General features: G+C 43.4%; 1 protein-coding gene across 6 annotated transcripts in view; it reads right to left on the bottom strand.

Moving 5' to 3' along the window:
• arhgef10 (Rho guanine nucleotide exchange factor (GEF) 10) overlaps positions 1–15,717 on the bottom strand; it is a 266,890-nt gene that overhangs the window by 63,852 nt on the left and 187,321 nt on the right. For all 6 annotated transcript variants that reach the window (XM_069885202.1, XM_069885207.1, XM_069885208.1 and 3 more), the window contains 2 exons: positions 10,221–10,444; positions 7,183–7,340 (listed from right to left, as the gene is read on the bottom strand). In XM_069885202.1, the coding sequence (XP_069741303.1) occupies positions 7,183–7,340; positions 10,221–10,444 (382 nt within the window). The remainder of the gene's footprint in view (positions 1–7,182; positions 7,341–10,220; positions 10,445–15,717) is intronic.

The following is a 15,717-nucleotide window of genomic DNA, read 5'->3' as shown; positions in this document are numbered from 1 at the left end:
AGACCTCTGACCTTTCTGCAAAGTGCTCACTCAAAGGTCACTCCTGGGTTCTTATTTACCTAAAAACAACAGATGGGAGCAGAAGACTAACTCCTATTGTTTGCTGGAGAAGGAGGGGGTTTTGGCAAGTGAGAGAGAGAAGGATGGAGAGAGAGAGAGAGAGAGAGAGAGAGAGAGAGAGAGAGAGAGAGACAGAGAGAGAGAGAGAGAGAGAGAGAGAGAGAGAGAGAGAGAGAGATGAACAGTGTCAGCAGGAGAAGCTGGTTGGAAATGAAACAGAAAGCTCCAGAGTGGCGGATGGCTGGAAGTGCTATCTAGCTGATGTTACTCTTGGAATAAAAGGAACAGAAAGGAACTCTGTGCTAGCCTGAAAGAAAGAGGTTACCATCTGGAGAACCCTGATGGGGCAAGTTTCATCAGCAAGACATTGAGGTGACTAACGGTGGTACCTCAGTTGTGGAAATCCTGGAACAACAAATCTCTCTCTGCAAACCCTACAAGAACCTTCCTGAGCAGTAAACATTTACCTTTCAAGCACCAAAGCCTGGTGAACTTTATACATGTTAAATTCTGTGCTCAATATAAGAATTGCCTGCAACCAGTGAACTTGGAGGAATGAGAAGTGATATTGGACTGTGAACCAAAGAACTTTTCTGAACTTACACACACACACGTTACAGACACGTGCACTTAGAATTAGAAGAGGGTTAAGTTAGATTAGTTAAGCCAATAGTGATAAGTTAAAGTGTGATTCCATTTTCATGTTTAAAGATAATTAAAAGCAACTTTTCTTTAAGTAACCATTTATCTTGGTGAATATCTATTGCTGCTGGGTTTTGGGATTCTCTGGGCTCGTAACACTGCGCACATCTGAGATCATTGAATACCTACAGTATGTTAAGGGAACTGATAGTTCATACCAATTTTCCATTTGGAGGAGTGTACAACCCTGAGCCAGTCACATTCTCTGCTGCTGCTGAACCCGTGCATCACAGACTCAACTCTGCAAACAACGACTGAAGCTTTCCATCTCGTGGCAGTAATAAAAGAAGTCAAAATTCAGAAACTCGACTGAAAGAATACACCCTTCAATACACATCATCTGCTTCATTGCTCCTTTTTTCCCCAGTAGGAAAATTAATTTAGCCAGCTCAAGTGCAGTCATGAGGAGACGAGCAGTCTGTGCACAAGATTGTGCATATTTGGTCATCTGGTTTAATTCTGACTGCTTTACAATCCCATGTCGTTGCCTTCGCCTTCCTTTTCGCTAGAAGGGCCATTTTAATGAGATGGGAAGATTCTGCCCCTCCCACTCAATGGTTGTCTGATATAGGGCGTATCTGACCTTGGGGGAAAAAAAATTAGATGTTCCACGACTGAAATGAATCTTGACTTAGTTTCTTTATGGGGTTTCTTTTCTTAATTATTTTCAAAATTTGTACAATTAACCAGTTTTTGGTTTTTGAACCCATTGTTTACCTTGTAGCGGCCTGCACATGGACCCACAAAATGGCCAACGAATGGACCTGTGGAGGTGACACTGGCCGTCGTCCCAGGTGACCTCCCGCACGGTGGGAAGACGGGGAACTGTGGTGGGAACACCAGCCAATCCCAGGCTGGCGCTTCGATGCTGTGGGGCCCTGAGGTTAGCGCCTAGGGCCCTTATAAATGCAACGGCCAGTGCAACTTCAAGGCTTTAGTGTGCATGTCGTTCTTCTCCACACCCACGTAGCACAAACGGTACAACCTCCCTTTTTTTATTATTAGTAGTGGACTGTTTATGTAGACAATCACCTCCGAAGGGAGGGGATTGAATTAGATATTTAGTATATTTTTCTTTTTATCTTTCTGTTTAATGTAACATAAATCTCAGTACTATTTGTATTGCTTTACAAGATTTGTTAATGCTTTATTTTATTGCTATGTATCTATGGAACATAGAAACATAGAAGATAGGAGCAGGAGTAGATCATTTGGCCCTTCGAGCCTGCTCTGCCATTCAATGAGATCATGGGTGATCTTAAAGTTCAGTACCCCGTCCCCGCCTTCTCTCCATAACCCCTAATTCCCTCATACTGAAGAAATAGATCTAATTCCCTCTTAAATATATTCAATGAACCTGCCTCTACTGCTCTCTGTGGCAATGAATTCCACAGATTCACCACTCTCTGGGTAAAGAAATTCCTCCTCATCTCGGTTCTAAATGGTTTGCCTATTATCTTTGAACCATGGCCCCGGGTTCTGGACTCCCTCACCATTGGAAACATCCCTTCTGCATCCATTCTGTCCAGTCCTGCCAGAATTTTATATGTCTCTATGAGATCCCCTCTCAATCTTCTAAACTCCAATGAGTACAATCCCAAATTATGCAATCTTTCCTCATAAGTTATTCCTGCCATTCCAGGTATCAGCCTGGTGAATCGCCTCTGCACTCCCTCCACTACAAGAACATCCTTCCTCTGATAAGGCAACCAAAATTGCACACAATACTCCAGGTGTGGTCTCACCAAGTCTCTGTACAGCTGCAGTAAGGTATCCTTATTCCAATACTCAAACCCTCTTGATACGAAGGCCAACATGCCATTTGCCTTTTTAACCACCTGCTGTACCTGCATGCTCGCCTTCAGTGACTGATACACAAGAACTCCTAGGTCTCTCTGCACTTCCCCATCTCCCAATCTATTGCCATTCAAATAGTAATCTGCCCTCCAGTTTGTATTACCAAAGTGGATAACCTCACATTTATCCACATTGTAGTGCATTTGCCATGTATCTGCCCAGTTCCCCAATTTATCCAAATCACACTGGAGCTTCCTGACCCCCTCTTCCATGCACACAACCCCTCCTAGCTTAGTGTCATCTGCAAATTTGGAGATATTACATCCAATCCCCTCATCTAGATCATTAATGTAAATTGTGAACAGCTGTGGCACCCCACTGGTCACCGCCTGCCACTCAGAAAATGAGCCATTTATCCCAACTCTCTGTCTTCTATCTGCCAGCCAGTTCTCAATCCACATCAATACCTTGCCCCTAATCCCATGAGCTTTGATTTTGCATGCCAGTCATTTATGTGGGACCTTATCAAAGGCCTTTTGGAAATCCAGGTACACCACATCCACTGGTTCTCCTCCATCTGTTTTACCTGTCACCATCTCAAAGAATTCCAATAGATTTGTCAAGCACGATTTACCTTTTGTAAATATGACTAGCAGAGAAGGGATCAGACAGTCATATGCTCCGCTATTACATCCTTAATAATGGATTCCATAATTTTGCCCACTACTGATGTAAGGCTCACCGGCCTATAATTCCCCAGTTTTTCTCTATCCCCCTTTTTAAATAGTGGGGTAACATTAACTACCCTCCAATCCATGGGTACTGATCCTGAGTCTATCGAGTTCTGGAAAATAAATCTTAAAGCATCTGCTATCTGAATGTCCCTAGGATGTAGATTATCAGGCCCTTGGGATTTATCAGCCTTCAATCCCTTCAATTTCCCCAAGACCATGTCCTTAGAGATACTGATTTCTTTCAGCTCCTCCCTTGCATTAGTCTCTATGTTTCCCAACATCCTTGGGAGGTTATTTGTATCCTCTCTTGTGAAAACAGAACTAAAGTAAGAATTTAATTGGTCTGCCATTTCCTTATTCCCCATTATATATTCCCCTGATTCCGACTGCAAAGGACCTACTCTGGATTTCACCAATCTTTTCCTCTTGACATATTTATAAAAGCTTTTGCAGTCGGTTTTTATATTTGCCGCAAGCTTACTTTCGTAATTTATTTTTGCCCTCTTGATTAATCCCTTTGTCCTCCTTTGCTGCATCTTGAACTGTTCCCAGTCTTCGGATTTGGTACTTTTTTTGGCCAATTGATATGCTCACCCTTTGGACCTAATGCTGTCTCTAATTTTCCTTGTTATCCACGGTTGAGTCACCTTTTTTGGTTTATTTTTATGCCAAACCAGTATAAACGATTTCTGCAATTCTTCCATTAGATCTTTGAATGCTTTCCATTGCCTATCCACCATCAACCCCCCCCATAAACACCACCCAATTAATCTTACTCAACCCCTGTCGCATACCTTCATAATTCCCTTTATTTAAATTCAGGACTTTAGTCTCGGTTTTAATTTCTTCACTCTCCATGTCGAGTGAGAATTCGATCATATTGTGATCGCTCCTACCCAAAGGGCCTCGTACAACAAGATTGTTGATTAGCCCCTTTTCATTGCATAATACCCAGTCTAAAATGGCCTGCTCCCGAGTTGGTTCCTCGACATATTGGTCTAGATAACCGTCCCGTAAACATTCAAGGAATTCCTCCTCCTCAGTATTTTTACTAATTTGGCTAGATCAATCTATATGTAAATTAAAGTCTCCCATGATGACAGCTGTTCCCTTATTGCACGCTTCTCTAATTTATCTTTTTATGCCTTCCTTCACCTCTACATTACTATTTGGAGGCCTATATACCACCCCCACTAACGTTTTCCGCCCCTTGCTATTCCTCAGTTCTACCCATATAGATACCGCATCTTCCGAGTTGATATCCTTCCTGTCAATCATGTCGGTCCCTTCTCTCACCATCAATATTACCCCACCCCCTTTTCTTTCTTGCCGATCCCTCCTAAATATCGTATACCCCGGGATGTTAAGTTCCCAGGCTTGCCCACCCTGCAGCCATGTTTCTGTAATCCCAATCAAATCATATTTGTTTATCTCAATTTCCACAGCCAATTCATCTACCTTGTTCCGAATGCTTCTTGCATTAAGATATAAAGCCTTCATATTTGCTTTTTTCACCCTCCTTCCTCTTTCTGATATTTTACTTTTGCTGCCTAACCTAACTTTTCCTATTTTATCTTTGCTGTCCTTTGCTCTATCATACAGGTTCCCACCCCCCCTGCCAAATTAGTTTAAACCGCATCCGACGGCTGTACCAAAACCTAGCTGCCAATATATTGATCCCTTTTGGGTTTAGGTGTAACCCATCCTTCTTGTAAAGGTCATGCCTTCCCCAAAAGAGATCCCAATGGTCCAAGAAGCCAAAACCCTGTCTTTTACACCAGCCCCTCAGCTACACATTCATTTATTTGATAAAACCAGTAAAAATATTGAAAAGAAGATTGTCCATATTCGGTTGCTAATTGGAAAACTTGGACAGGGGTTAAGGCAGTGTTGAATTGTGAAGGTCACATTTCAATTTAACATCTTCGAATCAGCCTAGTTCATCAAGACAGATAAAACTCTGATAAAGATTCACAAGAGCCTCCATTATTATAAACCTTTGATCAAGTTTCACAAGAGCCCACATAACACAAAAACCTTTGAAATCTTTTGCCTTGTTCCCAAGAACCTTATTTGGGAGGGAGAGGGAAGGAATCAACTGGGGTAACATCAAGGAGGAGATGCAGGAACCAGGCTGGGAAATAGTCAGGATGAGAGATTGATGAACAGTATCCTGTCACTGAGTAAATCATCCAAAAATATTTATATATATATATATATAAATAAATAAAATGTTTTGGATGATTTACTCAGTGACAGGATGCTGTTCATCTATATATATATAAATATATAAATATATATATATATATATATATATATAATTATATAAAGGCGGCAAAACTATTTATTTATTTATTTTTGTCCCTTTTAAATATTTTATATAGGTATGTGATTGATTATTACCTGTTGTGTATTTTGTTCAGAGAGAGAGTGTGTGTGTGTGTGCACGCTGTGGTCTGGAGAAATGCTGTTTCAACTGCTTGGATATGTACAGTCAGATAATAATAAACTTGAACTTGATAATGTTTTACCAATTCAAACAAATATTCATTATTCCTTCTTCCTAACAAATGTAACACTTCACTCACTTTTACTTCTTGTTTGGAACATTTTTGAACACCTCTTGGAAGCCCACATGAATAACGTATAAAAGCAGACCCAGATTACATCAGTGTCAAATTCTGAAGGATTTCCTATAGGACTTTCACCATCCCACCCAGTTTGGTACTTTGAACACAGAACATGTTGCAGCATTATGTCTGACACCACACACTTGCTTCAAGCATTTCAGTCATAATTTTGAACATCTCTATGAGATCACCCCTCACCCTCCTCCACTCTAAGGAATAACACCCTCGCCTGGTTATCCTCATCCTGCAACTAAATCTTCTCTGCACCTTCTCCAGCTCAACGACATCTTTCCTGTAGCACAGTGACCAAAACTGAACACAGCACTCCAAATGGGACCTCATCAATGTCTTATACAACTGCAAGATGACCTCCCAAATTCTATATTCAATACTCTGACTGATAAAGGCTAATGTGCTGAAAGCCTTTTTGACCACCCTATCTACATGTGAAACCGCTTTCAAAGTACTACATACCTGTACTCCAAGATCCCTCTGGTCTACAACCCAGACCCCTACCATTCACTGTGTATGTCCTACCCATGTTAGACCTCCCAAAATGTAGAATCTCACACTTCTCTGCATTAAATTCTGTCAAACATTCATCTGCCCTCCTGTCCAAGTGATCAAGACCTTGCTGCAATCTGTGGTAACTGGTTTCACTATCCAACACACTGGACACATTAGCGTCATCCACACACTTGCTGATCTCGTACATTTTCATCAAAATCATTGAATCAGATGAGAAACAGCAGTGGGTCCAGCACCGAACCCTGTGCCACACCACCTGTCTGAAAAACAACCGTCCACCGTCATCCTCTGCTTTCTACCAAAAAGCCAATTGTCTATCCAGTCGGCTATCTCACCTTGGACCCCCATGCAATCTAACCTTCCAGAGCAGCTAATTGTGTGGAATCTGAGCAAATGCCTTACTGAAATCCATTTCTGCATTGTCTGTAGCTCTGCTCATGTCAACATTCTCAATCAAATCTTTAAAAAAACTTCATTAACTTTGCGAGATGCAACTTCCCAGTTGCAAAAGCATGCTGACAATTCCCAATTTGTCCCTTGTCCATCTCACTGATCGTAAATCTTTCCGAGAATCTATCGCAAAAAGCAGATCAGGCATTCACTGCCCATTGTTCGTTGAAAGTGGAATCTTAAACAGGGAGAGGTTTGTGTTTTTGCAATGCAAAGACACAGGGAACTCTTGCAATGAAAATCTGCAAACAGTTTGTGGCGTTGGATGGAATCTACCTTACCTTCTTCCTTTGTGTAGATGGAGATATTCCCATTGACAAGTCCAGCATACAGGCATCGACTCTTATAGGCCAGGCTCAGCACCGTTGACTTGTCTGCAGCAAAGAACTGCTGAAGGCGTACTTTTTTCGAAGCTTGATTGCTCTTGAACACCAAAATGCTGCAGGGAAAAACAAACAGGAAAGATGGTTTTCACAGCCCCATCCTTGCCACATCAGGTATCTTATCGTCTCAGGGTATGCTTGTCTGCAGCTGTACTCAGCCAAATGGGGCGGCATGGTGGTTCTCAACCATTCTCCACCCCCCCCCCCACCACTCACGTACCACCTTAAGTAATCCTTTACTAACCCCATAGCACTGATGGCATAGGATGGGTTGGTAAGGTGGGGGGGGGGGTGGGGAAAGAAGTTCAGAACCATTGGGTTAAGCACAATGCTGTTTTTGTGCCAGCGGCCAGAGTCCGAATCCACCCCGTCTGTAAGGGGTTGGTACCTTCCCCCTTGACCTGCGTCAGATTGCTCTGACACTCCAAAATGTTCAGGGGTGAGCAAGTTAATCGGTCACGTGGGTGCATTTGGGTTAGTGGGCTGGGAAATGCTGTGTCTAAAATATAAAATTAAATTACAATTATGATCAGATTCATATCAACAGGCACTACCTTTATATTGTGGTATAAAATGGATGACACCAAAATGCTGTTTATTTTCATTTTTTAATAAAAGTATATTTTCAACACGGTAGAAGCAAATTTAGGCCATTGAAACCCCAATTTACACTCAATTAACCGTACATTTTGGAGGGTGGGAGGAAACTGGAGCACCTGGGGAAAACCCAGTCAGGTCACAGGGAGAACGCACAGGCAGAGCTGGATTCAAACCCTGGTCACTGGCGCTGTAATAGTGTTGCGCTAACAGTTATCTTAGCGTATTTTACATATCCTCTAACTGTTATTTTTTAAAAAAATCAATGGTTATAAAAGTCAGAGAGGAAAATGAAATGCCAACTCACCATCAGGCACTTCACACAAAGTCAATCCCCATCCCACCCATCCTATCAACACAGGATTTTTTTTCAATAAGCATTGTTCTCAGCTACACGTACTGTTAACTTCTGGTTCTACAATAAGGGTAAAGGAAAATAATTTCACTCATCTCTGAATAAATGCCAGAAAAGATTAAAGTTTAATGCATTTCTCCAATTTCATGTTAATATTTCATGACAGGGATAAAGAGGCTTCAGGGAAAGCATGAAAATATTTCCCTTGAAATTGGAACAGGCATGTCAGTGCAGCACTCTGAAGGGCACTAACGTGTGTTATCTCAGCGAGGCATGACACTGGCTGGTAACTGACCATTGTGGCGTGTTCCCAATGCCCATCAGGGTGCAGGCTAAAGGAGAAATGAGAGGTGGACTCTTGTCACGTGTGGAGATGGAGGGAGGTGGGAGAGGGAAAGAGAGGGCAGGGGCAAGGTCCGGAGGTGAGGCAAGGGAGATAGGTATACATGTGATCATTATGTGCTGCTTATTGCGTGCGTATGCTCTGGAAAAACGGTGTTTCATCTGGATGTACATGAACAGTCCGATGATGATAAATTTGGAAGATCCAGAAATGTGTGGGAGCTGTCAGACAGTCTTGCTTGATATCAGCCTGGCCTGAAATTGCTTCGTTAAGGGCCTGCTTAAGATCACAATTTGCCTGAAATCATCTAGCAGTTTACTAAATATTCTTAAAATGCTAATTTGTGTAAAGTTTATTCAGATATGCATTTATTTAAAATCAAATACATGAACTTAAATTTTCAACAATTATTCTTACAATAATAACAAATGACATGTGTAAACTATAGGCAGTTATGTCCTCCAATCCAGAAAAAAATGCCTTAAATTTATGTTTATAAATCTATAATATTTTCTTGTTTAACTCCCTAAATTTAGATTATTACTTAGCTTCAAATATCTGCTGAAGACAGCTTTGAGTTTAAAGGGCAGTTCAACTGATGCTACAAACTGACTGAACCAAATGTACTTGAACAAAGTCGAAGAAAGCCTTTGATTAGAAAATGTGCAAGTGTGACAGCGTTCCTATCATCCTGACATTAAACACCGTCTGTGGGGCTCCCATCTTTGGATTAAACTTTGCCAGAAGTGTTCAGAGGAAGGATCCAGTCAAAACAAGGCTGCAGTGTTCAAGGGCAGTTCACACAAGGGCTCTTTGTACAATTATTTGGATTGCTCAGTTACTTTAGCTGAGAATGTTTTCATCTCAAAATGTCAGGATGGCAGGGGTTCAATGTAGCTGGACTGGACTTCAGAGACAGGGTTCATGATTACATTTCTTTAGACGGACGTTGCAATGCAGTTAAAATCTCAGCATACAGACACACACATAGACCCCAAACGAACATACATAGATACACATAAACAGACATACACACTCGTGCTTCATAATCCACCCTGCATTACCCATCATCTGTCTTCTGATCTTCCCATGTCACAGAGAGAGAACAATCCCCCCCGCCCCCAACCACCATGAACATCTGCTTCGGTTTTGAAGCAGCAGCTGCCAAATGGGACAAAATAATAATCTGGAGCCAACTCCACTGATTCCTCCATCTCCCCTCGGAAGCAGCACTCAGCGGGAGGATTCTTAAGTGACCACGATGGGGAAAAGAATCTGTTCCACGGATGAAAATGCTCGAGCTGGCCCATCTAGTGACTGGTACTGGCCATCAACTTGTGAATTCTAAATTCACAGGGACTGGATCTATGTGCATCAGTGGGGGCAGTGAACCTTCCTGATGACTCAGTGAAGAACAGTGGAAATTGTTATTTAAATAATGTGGGTAAATGAATGACTGGAGCATCTGTATTATTTGTTGTAAAATATTAAATTATCATTCAATTGAAAGCCTGCAGTCTGCTGGGTGAATATAGTGCATTGGGAGATTCAGCACCTTGGCTTGTCCTGTTCCGTCATACAAAGCATCACCGGTAACAATCCAGTACACCCTGCATAGGGTGTAATCACTCTCCTTCTCACCTGCCTTCCTCCATGCCAAGGCAGATGGTTGGGCTTGCAGTGGCCTTGGGAGTTGCTGCTTCAGAGTCACGGAAGACTTCGGAATCTTCGGGTTTGTCTTCACCTGGCACGTACGCCATGGCCAGGATACGAGACTCAACATTGAAACATTCGATGACCTTTGGATTGGATTTGTGCAACGCGACGATGGTGATTTGCCCCATTTGATTCGTGCAACTTCCAATCTACTCAATGAAACAGAGGAGTGAGTCATAGACCAGGGGCCCATAGAACGCTACAGCACAGAAACAAGCCCTTCAGAAACAAATCCATGCTGAACTGTTATCCCAATGACCTGCACCTCCCATCTACATACCAATCCAAATTTCTCTAAAGTGTTTACATCACTCTTTGTGTAAAATATTTACCCTGCACATCACCCTAAAACACTGTGCCCATTCCCCATCTTAAACCACGGTCAGCACCAGGACGCACGTTAGAGGGGGGCATTAGCAATTTTGAGCATCAAGTGCCACTAGATGCTACTGATGCTTGACACATGCTAGTGACATGGCCGGAGGGCGGGAGGAGAGTCATTAGCGTGCATCAACCGAGACGCTTCTGACGTGGCTTAAATACATGTTCTTTGGGGATCAGATTGTTTCAATGCATCTCATGATTTTGGAACATTACAGCACAGAAATAGGCCTCTTTGGCCCCTCTAGTCTGTGCTGAACCATTTTTTTGCCTTGTCCCACTGACCTGTGCCCAGTCCATACCCCTCCATCCCTCTCCCATCCGCATACCTGTCCAAAATCTTATTAAATATTAAAATTTACTGATCGTTGATTACCAACACGGGCACACCCCAGGGATGCAAGCTTAACCCACTGCTCAACTCATTATACACCCATGACTGTGTGACCAGACACAATTCCAATGCCACCTACATGTTTGCTGATGACACCACAGTTGTCGGCAGAATCACAAACGGCAACGAGGAAGTGTACAGGAGGGAGATAGATCAGCTCGCTGAATGGTGTAACGACAACAACAACCTTGTGCTCGATGTCAGCAAAACCAAGGAAATGATAGTGGACTTCAGGAGGAAGTCAGGGGAACACAACCCAGTCCTCATCCAGGGCTCAGTAGTGCAGAGGGTCAAGAACTTCAAATTCCTGGGTGTCAACATCTCCGAGAATCTGTCCTGGAGCCTCCACATTGATGCAATCACAAAGGCGGCTCGCCAGCGACTATACTTTGTGAGGTGTCTGTGCAGATACAGTATGTCACCGAAGACTCTCATAAATCTACTGGTGTACCGTGGAGAGCATTCTGGCTGGTTGCATCACTGCCTGGACTAGAATAAACTCCAGAGGTTTATTAACTCAGCCTGCGGCATCACAGGCACCAGACCTCACTCCATTGAGGACATTGACATGAGGTGGTGTCTTTAAAAAAGACCCCCACCACTCAGGCCATGCCCTATTCTCTCTGCTACCATCAGGAAAAAGGTACAGGAACCTAGACAAGCACTCAATATAACCATATAACCACTTACAGCACAGAACAGGCCAGTTCAGCCCTACTAGTCCATGCCATAGCAAATCCCCACCCTCCTAGTCCCACTGACCAGCACCCGGTCCATACCCATCTAGTCCCCTCCTATCCATGTAACGATCCAGTCTTTCCTTAAATGTAACCAATGATCCCGCCTCGACCACGTCTGCCAGAAGCTCATTCCACATCTCCACCACCCTCTGCGTAAAGAAATTTCCCCTCATGTTCCCCTTATAATTTTCCCCCTTCAATCTTAAACCATACCCTCCAGTTTGAATCTCCCCCTTTCTTAATTGAAAAAGCCTATCCACATTTACTCTGTCTGTCCCTTTTAAAATCTTAAACACCTCTATCAAGTCCCCTCTCAATCTTCTACGCTCCAGAGAAAAAAGCCCCAGTCTGCACAACCTTTCCCTGTAACTCAGACCCTGAAATCCCGCCAACATTCTCGTGAATCTTCTCTGCACTCAACAGCACAAGGACAGCTTCTTCCCCACTGCCTGAATAATCAATGAACCAAAGACTCTGCCTTACTTTTCGTGCATTATTATTGATATTTTTTATAGTAATGCTGTAAGATGGTCACAACATGAACATTTGCACTGTTGTGCTGCCACAAAACACTGAATTTTACAACTTGTTCTCATTCTGAATTGGGCCTGTATTCACCACTTCAGACACAGCTTGTTCCAATCCTCACCACTCTCTGAGTGAAGAGGTTCCCCCTCATTTTATAAATTTCAGTCAAGTCTCTCCCCCACCCCCTCCTCTCCCAGCCTCTGACACGCTAGAGCAGAGGTTTTCAAACTTTTTATTTACAATAACATGCCACCTTAAGTAATCCCGATGCCGGTGATTAGTAAGGGATTGCTTAAGGTGGGATGTGGGTGGGAAGGGAAGTTTGAGAACCACTGCTCTAGACACAATTGTTACTGAAATATTTGGCTTGAGAAAAATTGTCATTGGCCCATTTCCTTTGGAGTTATGAAACGGTGCACATAACGAGTCAACGAGGTACGATTGAAACAGTGGTTTTCAAACTTTTTCTTCCCACTCACATCCCACCCTAAGTTATCCCATGGGGGTACTAATCGTAGAGCACCGATGGCACAGGGATTACTTAAAGTGGTAAGCGAGTGGAAAGAAAAAGGTTGAGAAGCACTGATCTAGAGAAAACCAGCTAAGCTTGTCCAACCTCTCCCCACAAGGGTGGCACGATTAGGGTAGCGGTTAGCGCACCGCCTTTATAGTCCCAGCGATTGGGACTGAACCTTGGTTCGAATCCCCTGGACAGAGTTTGTACATTCTCCTCGTGTCTGCGTGGGTTTCCCCCAGGGGTTCTGCTTTCTTCCCACCGTTCAAAAAAAGTAAAGGGATGTAAGTTAATGGGGTGCAATTTGGGTGGCACAGATACTGATACAGTGCTGTATGCCTTATTTAACATCCTCTCTAAAGTATGCATCATCCCATTAAATAGTTTCTGGACGGTTTGCAAAGCCTCCACCTCCTTCTTCCAATGCAGCGGCCAGAACTGCACACAGTATTCAAAGCACAGTTTAATATTCCTGCAAAATTGATTTCTCACTTGAGAAATGCAAGTGAAAAAAATGTCAAATAAACTGCAACAAAGATAATTTTGTCATTAAAAACTGATCCCGAATGCATATCTTGCACTCTAACTTAGCCGGGAGAGGTTGTTGGGGCTATCGTGCAGGTCAAAATTGAAAGTTGGCCAAAGAGTCAAAGTGCGGCAGCGAAACTGAAACGCACTGATAGGCAGTTTTCAAGAGGAGTTCATTTGTAAGAGAGAAAGAGGATTCGATCAAAACTCTTCAGATGATAAAGTTGAAGATGAGAATGGATTAATATGAATATGAACCAAACAAAGGAGAATCAGGGTGATTATAAAGAAGCAGGGACGTGTAAGGCAAACTAACAGTCTCTGGGAAGTGAAGGCTTTTCTCAGGGCGTGAGGATTGCACGAGGAGACAAGGGTGGACTGGTGGTCTGCTGATTGCGGCACAGTTTCTGAGGCACCAGAAAAAAAATGTGACATAGCTAAAACGAGGAAGAAGCTGCTGACACACTGGGATCAGATAGTAATGGAAAGAGTTGCTTGATGAGTTGCTTGAGTTGAAGTCGGAGTGGAGAGACACCTGGTCCAGGAGAGATGCAGCTGAGGCTGCGGAGGGAAATTGGGGGGAGAAATATCGGAAGAGCTCATCACAGCCTTGGAGACCTCCCCATTTCAGGGTGGTACAGAGCAGTAGAAATGCTACACCAAAGGAAGAGAATAAACCTGATGATTACAGATCCATCACCACGACAGTTCCAAAAAGGCCCTTTGCCCCATCATGCCCTGGTGACTTACAAGTACCCATTGACTCTAACCCCACATTTATTCTGCCCGTTTGTGATAGTACAGATTCTATCACCAATGTGTATATGTACAGATGGTAGTGTAGGATGACTGTGATTGGCTGAGAGCGTAGCCACTCCTACTGGTAGGTCTTAAAGGATTGCTCCTAGCCAGACCAGGTCATTCTGGACTGGTCGACCTACTTGTGATATGCTCCAGTCTTTTAGTTAATAAAAACCTTGGTTTGGATCAACAAGTCTTTGGTTCTTTCGAAGCACATCACACCGTTATTTGCCTTGGCTTCCCCAGATTCCACCACTCATCGACACACCAGGAGTTATTTCCAGCGGCCAACTCACCGACCAACCCGCATGTCTTTGGGATACGAGAGGATGCCCAAGCACTCGGGGGGGAACCCACATGGAGAGGGCGCAGAGACGGCCATCCAGCCGCCAAGCCTGCCCCATGATTCAATGAGACCGTGGTCGATCTGGTCGAGACCAACATGCCTTTTTCCCATAATTCCCCTACTTTAAAATCTATCCAACTCTATCTTAAATAGTATATATAATAAGGCAACTCTACTACTTCCACAAGAAGAGAATTCCATAGATTCACTACCCTCTGGAAGTTCCTCCTCATCGCCATCCGAAATTTACTCTTCCACATCTTGAATCTAGGTCCCCTCGTTCCAATCTCACGTACCAATGAAAACAACTTCCCTGCCTTTATCTTATCGATCCTTTTCAAAATTTTGCATGCTTCTATAAGATCACTTCTGAATCCCAGTGAGTGCAGTCCCAGGTAACTCAATCTCTCCTCACAGGCTAACCCCCTCCTCTCTGGTATCAATCAGGTACTACTCCTCCAAAGCCAGTGTAGCTTCCCTCAAGGAAGGGGACCAGATAGGCGCACAGTACTCCAGGTGCAGCCTCCCCGGTACCCTGTACCACAGCAGCAGAACCTGCACTTGAATTTATTCCCTCTAGCCAATGGAGGCCAACAGCCCATTTTCCTTCTCGATGACCTGCAAACCAACCCTTTGCAATTCATGCACACGCACTCCCAGGTCCTTCTGCGTGACAGCAGGCTGCTATCAAACAATTGGGAGTGGCTCTCCATGCAGCCTGGAAATTGCACAGAGCCTGTTTAAATTTATGTATGGTTTGCATGGACAAAGCATCTCAATAACCAGAAGGGGTAGGAGTTGCTCTGCTTGTGAAGGAGGACATTACTGCTGTGAGGTGGCAGGTTGGTTTGGAAGGATCGTCCAGTGAGGCTGTTTGGGTGGAACTGAGGGATGGAGGAGGCATGAGGGCACTAATAGGAGTGTATTATAGACCACCAAATGGGCCAAGAAAATTGGAGGAACAAACTTGTAAGGAGATAGCATATATGTGTAATAAACATAAGGTAGTGATCATGGGAGATTTTAACTTCCTTCACATTGATTGGGATACTCATACAATAAGAGGGCTGGATGGGCTAGAGTTTGTCAAATGTGTACAAAATAGTTTTCTTAATCAACACTTAGAGGAACCGACTCGGGACGGTGTAATACTGGATCTCCTGTTAGGGAACGAGACAGGTCAGGTGTCT

This window comes from Narcine bancroftii, chromosome 6 (assembly GCF_036971445.1).
Source record: "Narcine bancroftii isolate sNarBan1 chromosome 6, sNarBan1.hap1, whole genome shotgun sequence".
NCBI lineage: Eukaryota > Metazoa > Chordata > Chondrichthyes > Torpediniformes > Narcinidae > Narcine > Narcine bancroftii.
The sequence above is the reverse complement of the archived record's forward strand: the minus strand, read 5'-3'. Positions and strand labels throughout refer to the sequence as shown.